This window comes from Nematolebias whitei, chromosome 12 (genome assembly GCF_014905685.2).
Source record: "Nematolebias whitei isolate Nwh7 chromosome 12, NemWhi1, whole genome shotgun sequence".
In the NCBI taxonomy this organism is placed as follows: Eukaryota; Metazoa; Chordata; class Actinopteri; order Cyprinodontiformes; family Rivulidae; genus Nematolebias; species Nematolebias whitei.
Genome location: NC_056509.1, coordinates 23,402,834 through 23,414,607, shown reverse-complemented (window position 1 = coordinate 23,414,607; position 11,774 = coordinate 23,402,834). Strand labels below are relative to the sequence as shown.

Sequence of the window (11,774 nt, the reverse complement as noted above, 5' to 3'; positions counted from 1 at the left end):
GAATATTATTTATTTATTTTGGTGTCGTCAATAAACACAATCTTTTCTGACAAAGCCTAAAAAAATCCTTCAATTTAAAAAAAAAATTTGTCTGAATTTTTTTCAAATGCTCCCGCAATCGATAAAATCTTTTCAACAAAACGACAGGGTCATGGAGAACCCTTTTGTCCAGCTGAGACTCACTCTGCAGGATACGTTAGGGATCAGCTGATGTGCCTCTCAGTTCTGTCTCAGGAGGACGCTGAAGACATTTATATTTTGGATTTATGATAGCCGGGGTTCTGCTCTTTGGCATCGGCAGGGCTCTGTTTTATCAACTTTTGAAGAAGACTTCGGCAGCAGTTTCGGCCATGATAAAGCTTTCGAGTCTGTGTCAAGGTTTTGTTCGTGCTATGACTACTCAAAATCAGCTGATTTATGAGCTAAACCATAAGATGGAGGTGATTTGTGAGAATCACAGGCCACCTGTAGCTTCTAGGACTCACCAGCATGTTGGGATCGACCTTGGGGAAGGCTTTTAACATGGAACAGTGAAGTGAAAAACCCATAAATCTGGCCATTTTGGATCAGGAAAGTTCCAGCAGGATTCAAGGCTGACAGGAAGAAAAAAAACACAGCTTGCCTGAAGAAAATCAACAATTGTGGCTTATCTGAATCTGACTCCCCCGTTTGGCCTCGGATACAAGCCGACTATCATATTTCTACTGGGACATGGGTAACTGGGAACAAAGCTTTGTCTATCGCAACCACCCCAAGAACTTCTGTGCAGGCTTATCAGAACTGCTGGCTGAACAACAACATCAGAACTGTGGCCTATCTGAAAGTGCTCATGGACAAATCTCAATACAGTACCTTAACGTCAAATACATATTTAATGTGTTTATAAATGTGCTGCTGGTAGAGTTTTTGATGTCTCAAATCAGGTCCTGATAGGACAAGATGTGAAGAGATCTTTTTTGTAATACCACTATCTATCCTCATGGTTCTTATCTTTTTCTATCTAAAAGTATTCTAATAAAGAATAAAGGGCTATTATAGCAGTAGCAACGTGCACTCCGCCCATCTTTCAGACGACTGCATGAACATAATTTCACTGTGTCCCGATACAACGATAATAAAGCTTATTCTGATTCTGATTCTAATTCTAATTCTAACTTCACAGTAACATTACAACCCTCTGGTGTTTCTCAAGGGGACACTCTATCATAGGGAGAGCTGCATGTTTTGATCCCATAATTACAGGACCTTGCGAAAGTATTCGGTCCCTTTGAACTTTTCAACCTTTTGCCACATTTCAGTCTTCAAACATAAAGATATAAAATTTTATTTTTTTGTGAAGAATCAACAACAAGTGGGACACAATCGTGAAGTGGAATGAAATTTATTGGATGTGTTAAACATTTTTAACAAATAAAAAACTGAAAAGTGGGGCGTGCAATATTATTCGGCCCCCTTGCGTTAATACTTTGTAGCGCCGCCTTTTGCTGCAGTTCCAGCTGCAAGTCTCTTGGGGTATGTCTCTATCAGTTTTGCACATGGAGACACTGAAATTCTTGCCCATTCTTCTTTGCAAAACAACTCGAGCTCAGTGAGGTTGGATGAGAGCGTTTGTGAACAGCAGTCTTCAGCTCTTTCCACAGATTCTTGATTGGATTCAGGTCTGGACTTTGACTTGGCCATTCCAACACCTGGATACGTTTATTTGTGAACCATTCCGTTGTAGATGTGTCTTTATGTTTTGGATCATTGTCTTATTGGAAGATAAATCTCCATCCCAGTCTCAGGTCTCTTGCAGACTCAAACAGGTTTTCTTCCAGAATGATCCTGTATTTGGCCCCATCCATCTTCCCATCAATTCTGACCATCTTCCCTGTCCCTGCTGACGAAAAGCAGGCCCAAACCATGATGCTGCCACCACCATGTTTGACAGTGGGGATGGTGTGTTCAGGGTGATGAGCTGTGTTGCTTTTACGCCAAACATATCGTTTTGCATTGTGGCCAAAGAGTTAGATTTTGGTTTCATGTGACCAGAGCACCTTCTTCCACATGTTTGGTGTGTCTCCCAGGTGCTTGTGACAAACTTTAAACAACATTTTTTATGGATATCTTTGAGAAATGGCTTTCTTCTTGCCACTCTTCCATAAAGGCCAGATTTGTGCAGTGTACGACTGATTGTTGTCCTATGGACAGACTCTCCCACCTCAGCTGTAGATCTCTGCAGTTCATCCAGAGTGATCATGGGCCTCTTGGCTGCATCTCTGATCAGTCTTCTCCTTGTTCCAGATGAAAGTTTAGAGGGACGGCCGGGTCTTGGTAGATTTGCAGTGGTCTGATCCTCCTTCCATTTCAATATGATTGCTTGCACAGTGCTCCTTGGGATGTTTAAAGCTTGAGAAATCCTTTTGAATCCAAATCCGGCTTTAAACTTCTCCACAACAGTATCTCGAACCTGCCTGGTGTGTTCCTTGGTCTTCATGATGCTCTCTGCACTTTGAACAGAACCCTGAGACCATCACAGAGCAGGTGCATTTATACGGAGACTTGACTACACACAGGTGGATTCTATTTATCATCATCAGTCATTTGGGACAACATTGGATCATTCATAGATCCTCACTGAACTTCTGGAGTGAGTTTGCTGCACTGAAAGTAAAGTGGCCCAATAATATTGCACGCCCCACTTTTCAGTTTTTTATTTGTTAAAAGAGTTTGACACATCCAATAAATTTCATTCCACTTCACGTTTGTGTCCCACTTGTTGATTCTTCACAAAATATTAAAATTTTATATCTTTATGTTTGAAGCGAGAAATATGGCAAAAGGTTGAAAAGTTCAAGGGGGCCAAATACTTTCGCAAGGCACTGTATATCACAAAATAGTCAGCATTCCTTTCTTTATACCTCTACCTCTATACTTGTGATTTTTATATCAGCTCACTCAATGATGCTTTGCTTTTTCCATTGCAGAGCCTCTGTGAGAGTTTACCAGGACATACTTCAACTTACCCGGGAAAGGTTTGTTTTTCCCAGCTGCAGAGCCCGGCCTCTCATCTAAAACAATTGTTTTTGTTTGGACGTAAAGAGCAAAGACACATTTGTATGTTGCACAAGTCAACATTTATTGCAAAAATATTGTCCAGATGTGTGCAGGCTGATGAATCGGAAGCTCCACGGCTCAGAACAGTTTATTCGGGTTAACTTGACTAAAATCAGGACATAAATAGTGCTACAGCAGCTCACTAGTTTATCTGGTTCAGTAAAAGCAAAACACAAAACAGAAACTGGCATTGTTCAAGTATTTAAAAAATATACAATAACTTTTTTTATAATGATTAAAACAAAAATACCTCCATGTTGGTCCACTGAGCAACATGTAAGTTTCAACAACTACTGGATCTGAAAGGTTGAGGTGGTTCAGGCATCTGATGTTCCCTGGGCGCCTCCCTAGGGAGGTGACTCGGGCATTTCCAACTGGGAGGAGACCCAGGGGAAGACCCAGGACATGCTGGAGAAATTACTTCTCTTGATTGGCCTGGGAACTCCTTGGAATCCTCCCAGAAGAGCTGGAAGAGGTGAGCCGTGGAAAGAGATTTCTGGACCTCCCTGCTCACACTGCTGCCCCCAAGATCTGATGTCGGAACAAGTGGAAGATGGATGGATGGATGGATGGATGGATGGATGGATGGATGGATGGATGTATGGATGGATTTAAAAACATATTGTCATAAAATCATTTTAGGTTTACTAACGGGGTAAAATGGCTTTTTCCCCCTTCAAATATTTCCATAAAATAAATATTTTGTTGATATAAAAAAAAAAGAGAGAGAGAAATCTGGAGTGTTTAAAAAATAACGACATTAGAATTATAATTTTGAAAGTCATTGAAATATTATATTTTTATTTAAGGCTGAGATAATTCAAAAGGGCTTCTAATTGGCTCTATGGCTCAGTGGTTAGGGCACTGGTCTTGTAAAGCAGGAGTTGAGAGTTCAATCCTTGCTGGGGGCCTACATGTGCTTTGGGGGCTGAGATGGTGTAGAGGCAGGGCAGCCAACTCGAGACCTTCCTGGGCTCAATCCCCGGTCATTGTACATCTCATGGTGTCTCTGAGCAGGACACCTCATGCAGTTGCTCCCAGGCTCCTTCAATAGCTGCCCACTGCTCCACCTGGTGGTGGATGGGTTAAACGCAGAGAGCCAATTTTGCCATTGTATGGGAACAAACAATGATGACAATACACATTATTATTATTATTAAAAGATTAACTAGTTAATTGTGGAAAATGTATTAAAAATAGTATTTTTAAGCAGCTAAATAAGGTGTTTCCCCTATGGAACACTTATTGTCATAAAGTCAAAGAACTTTAACGGTAAATGTGTGAGAACTACAAAGTATATGCAGTAAATAACACTCGAGACGAGTTTTCATTCATTCATTCATTCAACCTTTATTTAAACAGATAAATCACATTGAGCCTTGAAGACTCATTTACAAGTGAGACCTGTTTAGACAGACAATAAGTGGTGAAAGTGACAACATAGGTATACAATCCAACATTTTTAGTCAGGTCATCTGGACAGTTTTTTTTTTGTGTGTGTTGAAACATTTCGCCTTTGATCCAGAAGGCTTCATCAGTCAAGGAAACACACAACACAAAACTGATTCTTCCCCCAACAGCTTACTCCAAAAGTGGAACAAACCAGTTTTGTTGGTGCTAAGTTGGTCTCTTTGGTACGTCCCCTCCACCTTTGCCGGCCCTCTTCCTTGTTGACAGTCGTGTCAAACTGGTTGAAAACAACAAAGTCCATGCTCAGTAATCCAGGTATACAATAAGACAATAAGTGGTGAAAGTGACAACATAGGTATACAATCCAACATTTTTCAGTCAGGTCATGTGGACAGTTTCTTTTTATTGTGCTGAAACGTTTTGCCAACTTAGCACCAACAAAACTGGTTTGTTCCACTTTGGAGTAAGCTGTTGGGGGAAGAACCAGGTTTGTTGTGTGTTTCCTTGACTGATGAAGCCTTCTGGATCGAAGGTGAAACGTTTCAGCACAAAAAAAGAAACTGTCCAGATGACCTGACTGAAAAATGTTGGAACATAGCTTAAGTTACTTAGAGCTGTTGGTTAGTGCTGCATCGCAGCATGAAGGTCCTTGGTTTAACTCCCACCTATGTTTGTCTGCTGGAGTGCATGCTCTCCTCATGCATGTGTGGGTTCTCTGCAGAACAGTTCATGCTAAAGATCTCACACCATGAACCACATTAAACTTTAAGTCAGTATCTGTAAAAAAAATAAAATAAAATAAATAAACAACAACACCTACACTAGATAGTCACTATAATAAATATTTCATAATAATGGTGTGGAGAGGATGGCTGTAAGGGGAGAAGGGAGGCCATCACAAAAAAAAAAAAAAAAGTCAGTATCTGTAAAAGTGACTGAGTTGTAGCCATTTCTGTGATTTTTCTAGGTCTGCTGGCTGTGGCAGCCATCTTAAATCCAGTTGCCTCCCAAAGTTAATTAATTATGAAATTCATCTCTAAAATGCTAATTTTTATTTTATGTTATTGTGTGCTTGAGGGGCAGCTGTGGTGCAGTGGTAAGTGTTTTTTTGGACTGGAAAGTCACAGGTTTGACTCCCCACCATGTCCATATGTTGCAGTGCCCTTAAGCAAGACACCTCTTCCCTAACTGCTCCGTGGCAGCTTAAATATCTGCCCACAGCTCTACTTGTGTATCTCACGCAGGTGAGGGGTTAAATGTAAAGAACAGATTTCATCATCATATAAGCCAGGGGTCTGCAACCTTTTTGATCAAAGAGCCATTTCTGCCCCTTCACTCATTAAATAAAAAAAGAGCCCGAAGCCACGAAACCTGCTACAACTGTGATGATCAACTAACTTGAGCTAAACGGAGGGGGCTTTTCTAACGAGTGGGGGTGACATTTTAAAACTAATAATCAGTAATGAGTTTCAACATTTATGGATAATTTCACATTTTGAGACAACAAATAACTCAATGATGTAAAGAAGTAAAATGGTCAAAGCTTCATAGAGCCACAGATGAGGGACTAAAGGGCCACATGTGGCCCCAGAACCACAGGTTGCAGACCCCTGGTTTAAGTACCGTATTTTCCGCCGTACCCGTCGCACCGCCTTATAAGTCGCATCAGTCCAAATATGTCTACAAATGTGGAAAAATCCATAAATATGTCACTTTGCCATATACGTCGCATCTATTATGCATCACCGCTGACGTGTCGTGTTTGTTACACATCACAGCTGACAACCCGGAAATGTGGGCCGGTAATGACCCAAAAATCAAAGGCATGCCGAATGGTAGCTACGGGAGCGTGCACGGGAGGACTTTAACAAGAATTTAACAAGGTTCACACTTAAAAACAATTATTTGTTTGCTCTTAATTATAGTGTCTCAGTCTAATGTTTGCTTAATAAAAGACTACCGGTCAAATCAGCTGTATTTCAAACGTATTCGATGCCTCGGTGCTCCGGGAGCGCGCAGAGAGAGGGGAAAAAAAGGAGGAACGCTGTCCGTTTCTTTGAAATTTACCAAGAAAAGCGCCTTAACAATTATTTGTTTGCTCGAAGTTACAGCAAAGGTGTGTCTCAGTTGAACTTTTACTTAATAAATGCACTTTAAGGGTCAAATTAAATGCATTTGACCGGGGCGGTGCAGCTGTTTTGATGGTTCCAAGCAGCAACCAGAATGAAGGTGGGAGGACTAGGGCAAGCTGATTGTGTCATTAATAGCTGGTGAAGATTCTCAGTCATCCAGGACATGGTAAAGTCAAAAAAGTTCAAGACAAAAACAATAAAGTATAAAGTTTAATAAATAAAGTCCAGTTGTTTTTGTCTTGAATTTTTTTTGAATTTGTCATTATAGCCACGTTTACCTATTACATGATGCAATGGCATGCCTTACCACTATAACTACTCTGCTGCCATCTAGTGGCTGAAAGTGGTACTGTTCAATTTTTTTTCTGTCAGATTGAATGAAAACAGTCATATCTCAGCCAAAAATTGGTTTATAAACATGGGAAAAAATCCATAAATAAGTCGCCTCAGCCTGTAAGTCGCAGGGTGTGTAAAATATGCAAAAAACTGTGACTTATAGGCAGAAAATTATGGTACATGCAGTGATGACAACACACAGCACTTTTTTCTAAAGTTCTTTTACAAGATTTTAATTTGAAGTTAAAGACTGTGACTCTGCAACTTTTATGTTTATTCATATTTTTTTTCATTCAACCTTTATTTAGACAGGTTAATCCCATTGAGCCTCGGGGACTCATTTACAAGAGAGACCTGATTTCTTAACAAAGAGTGATGACAACAGTGAATAACAACAACAATAGACAGTCATATATATATATATATATACAAATTAATTTGATTATCTGTGAAAGAGGTCTGAAAGTTGATGAGAGATTACCTGCTCCTATGTTTCCTCTCAATTAGCTGTGGCAGCCATCTTGAATCAGGTTGACTCAAAAAGTAATATGCTGTAAATGTATGTTCAGTGATTCAGGGTATCATTGAAATCTGTCCAGTGTTACACACACCCAGACAATTACATTACCCCCCACCTTTCTATGTTGGTGATGAAGTTTAAAGCAGAAAAACTGAAGCATGAGAGGTGGAAAAGTGTCCAAAAAGAGTCTCCCCCAGGTACAATCTGCAATTAGCAGCAGCTGAACCGGACTCGCTGCTCCGTGGTGCAGAGACCTACATGACAGTGTTTTTTAAACTGAGTCTGGCCCTTAATTGGATCACAGTGTTGCTTCTGGTGGGTCCTCAAACGTCAGGCGCTCCAGTTTGTTTTAATCAGCAGAGGTCTCAAAGCAAGACTCGATTTACACAATTTATGCCTGAGCTGAAACGGTTTGCTAAGCGTGGCTATAAAAGTGCACCGTGTGTGTGTGAGTGAGTCGCTGTCAGCCCAGTTCGGTGGCCGAGCCAAGGCCAGCGACTGGCAGATCCACTGGGAGGCAGATTAATGTGGCTCGGCAGGCCCCGAGAGCAGACGTGTTTGACGTTAATGCTCCGCTGTATATTATCCAGCTCGCAGACATGCTGGATGTGAGCGATGGGATCCAAGGACAGGGATGTTTAGGTACTAATTACCAAACAGCAAGGCACAAGTCTCGCTCCATATTTCCTTACTCCTGTGGAAACACAAGGCAGGCTCCATTTATTTTCCTTGACTGTTGTTTCTGGCACGGCAGCGTCTCGGTAAACACCGCTCGCCCACCATTGTAAATCCGACAGGCGCAGATCTTTCAAGTTAGACTCCTTTGAGGAAAAATGGAGACAGATCGGATGGCGGCGCTCGGGTTTTCCGTCTTAATGAGAGAGTGGAGAAGAGGGATGGCGTTTGATCCCTGGCATGGAAGCCTCTATTTAAGCCTGTCAGCGGTCATCACTCTCTCTCGGCTCTGGATCTGGAGAAACAAACCTGCACCGCTGGACTCGATCAGCTCAGTCAGACCCACTTTAACCCTTTTTTCCCCTGCAGCTACGTTTGCTATCTCTTCCCACCAGCTTGCGAGTATCCATTCTGATTGATCACCTCAGTAGAAGAAAATAAAAAAAGACACGGCAGAAACAAATCTGTGAAAATATCGTTTTATTTGCAGAGCTTTGCTTTGAGCAAGCCTCTCGAGTCATCATGCTCCAATTTCATATCATGAGTTTGTCCAAAACCATCCAAGAGCCTCGTGGCTCTGCGAGGAAGTCTTGCAACGAGCGACGCCAAGCCAAACACAACAAGCCCCCAAGACACGTTTCCATTCTCCCCTATTTAGAAACTTTTAAACTTCAACTTTTAGGTTGAGGAATCGTAGAGAAACGGGGAAAATCCTTCTGTTGGAGGGCTAGAGGGCTTCTCACCGTCGTGGACCTGGCCTGGAAGATGCTTTTCATCGCAGCACTAATGGCTCTACCTAATCAGGCCTGATTGGGACGGCTAAATAAATAGTCTCTCCATTTAAAACATCATGCGGTAACTTAAGACAAAATCAATACCCGGCCTGAATACTTACAGCTCGAGGCCAAACAAATGTCTTAGCTCTCGCTGCAGTGCATTTGTCATAATATCAGCGACACTGGCTTGGATTTCCGATTCGTTCTAATAGAGGCATAAAGCGGAGTAGTTTTACACATTTTAAAAAGGGTTGGATGCAGCAGGTTATTGCACACAAGCAAATCAGACACAAAGGTTGTTCTAATCTCTTAAAGGGGTAGTCAGGGCATTTTTTGAAGAGATATTCTGCCAAATAGTTATCAATAATTAGCACTTTATCAGTTGAAGGGCACAGAGTGAGGAGGGATAGGCAAAAGTCTTCGCCCAGGCTAGCTAAATGAGAGCTAATAGCTAAAATTAAGCTAACCTAAGCTAATAATAAACCTGATTAGCGTGCTTACTGGTAGTCAGTCCAGACTGATACATTGACCAGCCTCTCAGCACCAGCGGCATATAACGGTCCTGCTTAGCACATGTGCAAACATATAAATCAGGGGTTCCCAACTCAGGCCCTTGAGGAACACCATCCTGCATGTTTTAGTTGTTTCTCTGCTCCGACACTCCTGATTTTAATAAATGGGTGATTAACAGGCTTCTACAGAACTTGATGAAGTAATTAAATCACTGACTTAGGTGTGTTGGAACAGGGAAACAAACTAAAACATGCAGGATGGTGTTCCCCAAGGACCGGGATTGGGTACCATTGATTTGATATTTGCTAAGGTAATGTTCTTTCATACCAGTATATCAACTTTTTATTTTTTTTATTATGTTTTGTTTAGCCTAAAAGACCACTTATGTGTTTTCCTTTAAACTCTGTGCACTTTGGCCAATGACAGTTGTTTGTTACTGTGCTATAACAAAAATCTGATCTTGATACTCGTGTCATGGCTCATAAGGTGCTATCTGACTGAACATCATTTCAAAGATGCCCAGACTCTCCCATTACAGGCCTCTCTGGATGAGTTTTGTTCATTTAAATGAGCATTTATACCTATTTTCCAAAAAGAAACTCAAATTTTCAGGAATCTGAGTGAATCTCAAGACGTGCACAAGCGAAAGGGAAGAAAAACAAAAGCGTACAGCAACACTTGTAATGAAACTGCAAAGTGGAGCGCTCAACGTCAGAAAGCGTTTAGCATTAATCATCAATCACAGATGAAACGAGGTGTCTCCCCAGGAGCCGGAGCTAGATAATAAACACAGGAGTCAGACTAGACTTCTGCGGGCTTGGGAATAAATAAAGTGAATGACCTTGACATCAGCAGCTAGTAAAATATTTGGCTGTGTGGTGGAGTTCGTATGAAAGAGAGCTTTGTGTTATGAGAAATAAATACAGACAGACACAATCGGGTTTGAGTGAAAAGAGTTTTGTCAGAGGTTTCAAGGCAGCAGAGCTTTTGAATCGCGTTTGATTTATCTTGTGCCTCACTTCTTGTTTTGCCATGTCTGCCTGTGTGATTGAAATACCATATACAGAGAGCGCTGAATTATTGCAATCCATCACATCTGGAGCTGGAAAGAGACATCCGACCTGTTTGCTATGACAGACAAAGATCTTGTGTTTCTGAAAAATGCCACAGGAGAAGACTTCAAAAAGACAATCATATGCACAGAATGTTCAGAAGTGTATTTCTTTTTTCTTTTTCTTGCGTGCTGCTCATTTATTTAGCTGCAGCTGGGATCAGAGGTCGGCGGAGTTATTTGGCCATTCTCCTCGCCACGTCTTTGTAGGCGTCCTCGATCTCAGAGTCGGCAGCGCAGGTGTTGGTGAACTCTTCTCGTGAGTAGGCATTGTTCAGATACCGCCACACCCCCGTCATTTCCAATGGGATGTCGTAGTTGCGATACTTCTTAGTGACAACCTGGACGAGACAAGAAAGCAATGATGAGGCAGTCTGTGATGTTTGAGATCACAAATGCATTTGAAGGTGTTTCAAGAGGCTACATTTTACATTTTTGCACATGGCAACATTGGAAATTAGGAAAAATATTATTGACCAATTTTAGGGTGAATAAAGTGCTAGAGTAATAAAACGGCTATACCATTTATTTATATCTAAGATGGTGAGAGAACTACACGACAGCTGTGTCTACTTCATTCCAATTCTTTGCAGGATGAAAAGACTTATGGGGAAAAAAGAGCGATAAAAGGTGAATATTCAGTTCCAGTCTCCCCCAGTTCTCATTGTTTACGACCAATTACCAGAGAGTTGTGCGATGATGTTTCATGTGGTCAATTTTAGAAACTTGTGGCTTATTTTTGTGTGCACAGCTTTCAAAACTGTATTCTAAGTGGTGCACATAGTTTCACTGCCCATCTTCAGCCATGTCGTATACACATCGGCCTGCTTCGTATCATCGGCAGCTTCCCTTGATGAGAATGATTTAAGATACTGGAGTACATTTTTTAAAATAGACAGACCAATCTGAACCAGTTCACAAGGTTCAAGGTTCTTTTGTGTCATTCACATCACATGTGGTACATGAGGTGGAGCGAAATTATGTACTCAAGGTCCCAGTTACACCCAAAAATTGCAAAAATATAAAGTATACAAAGAAACAGTATACAAGTATCTAAGTCGATATACGCTCAAAAAACTCTAAACTTCCTGTGAACAAGAAGCTCTGCTCTGCCCCCCGCCCCCATCCCCCACCCGAGGACATCTGTGGACCTATATCAGAGTTGAGCTGGCTGATAGACACTGTGCCGTCTTTATCAGGACTAT

General features: G+C 41.4%; 1 protein-coding gene across 2 annotated transcripts in view; it reads right to left on the bottom strand.

Moving 5' to 3' along the window:
* Positions 1–9,677: 9,677 nt before the first annotated feature.
* Positions 9,678–11,774, bottom strand: part of clic5b (chloride intracellular channel 5b) — a 23,702-nt gene continuing 21,605 nt past the window's right edge. For both annotated transcript variants that reach the window (XM_037685749.1, XM_037685750.1), the window contains exon 6: positions 9,678–10,910. In XM_037685749.1, the coding sequence (XP_037541677.1) occupies positions 10,746–10,910 (165 nt within the window). In that variant the 3' untranslated portion in view covers positions 9,678–10,745. The remainder of the gene's footprint in view (positions 10,911–11,774) is intronic.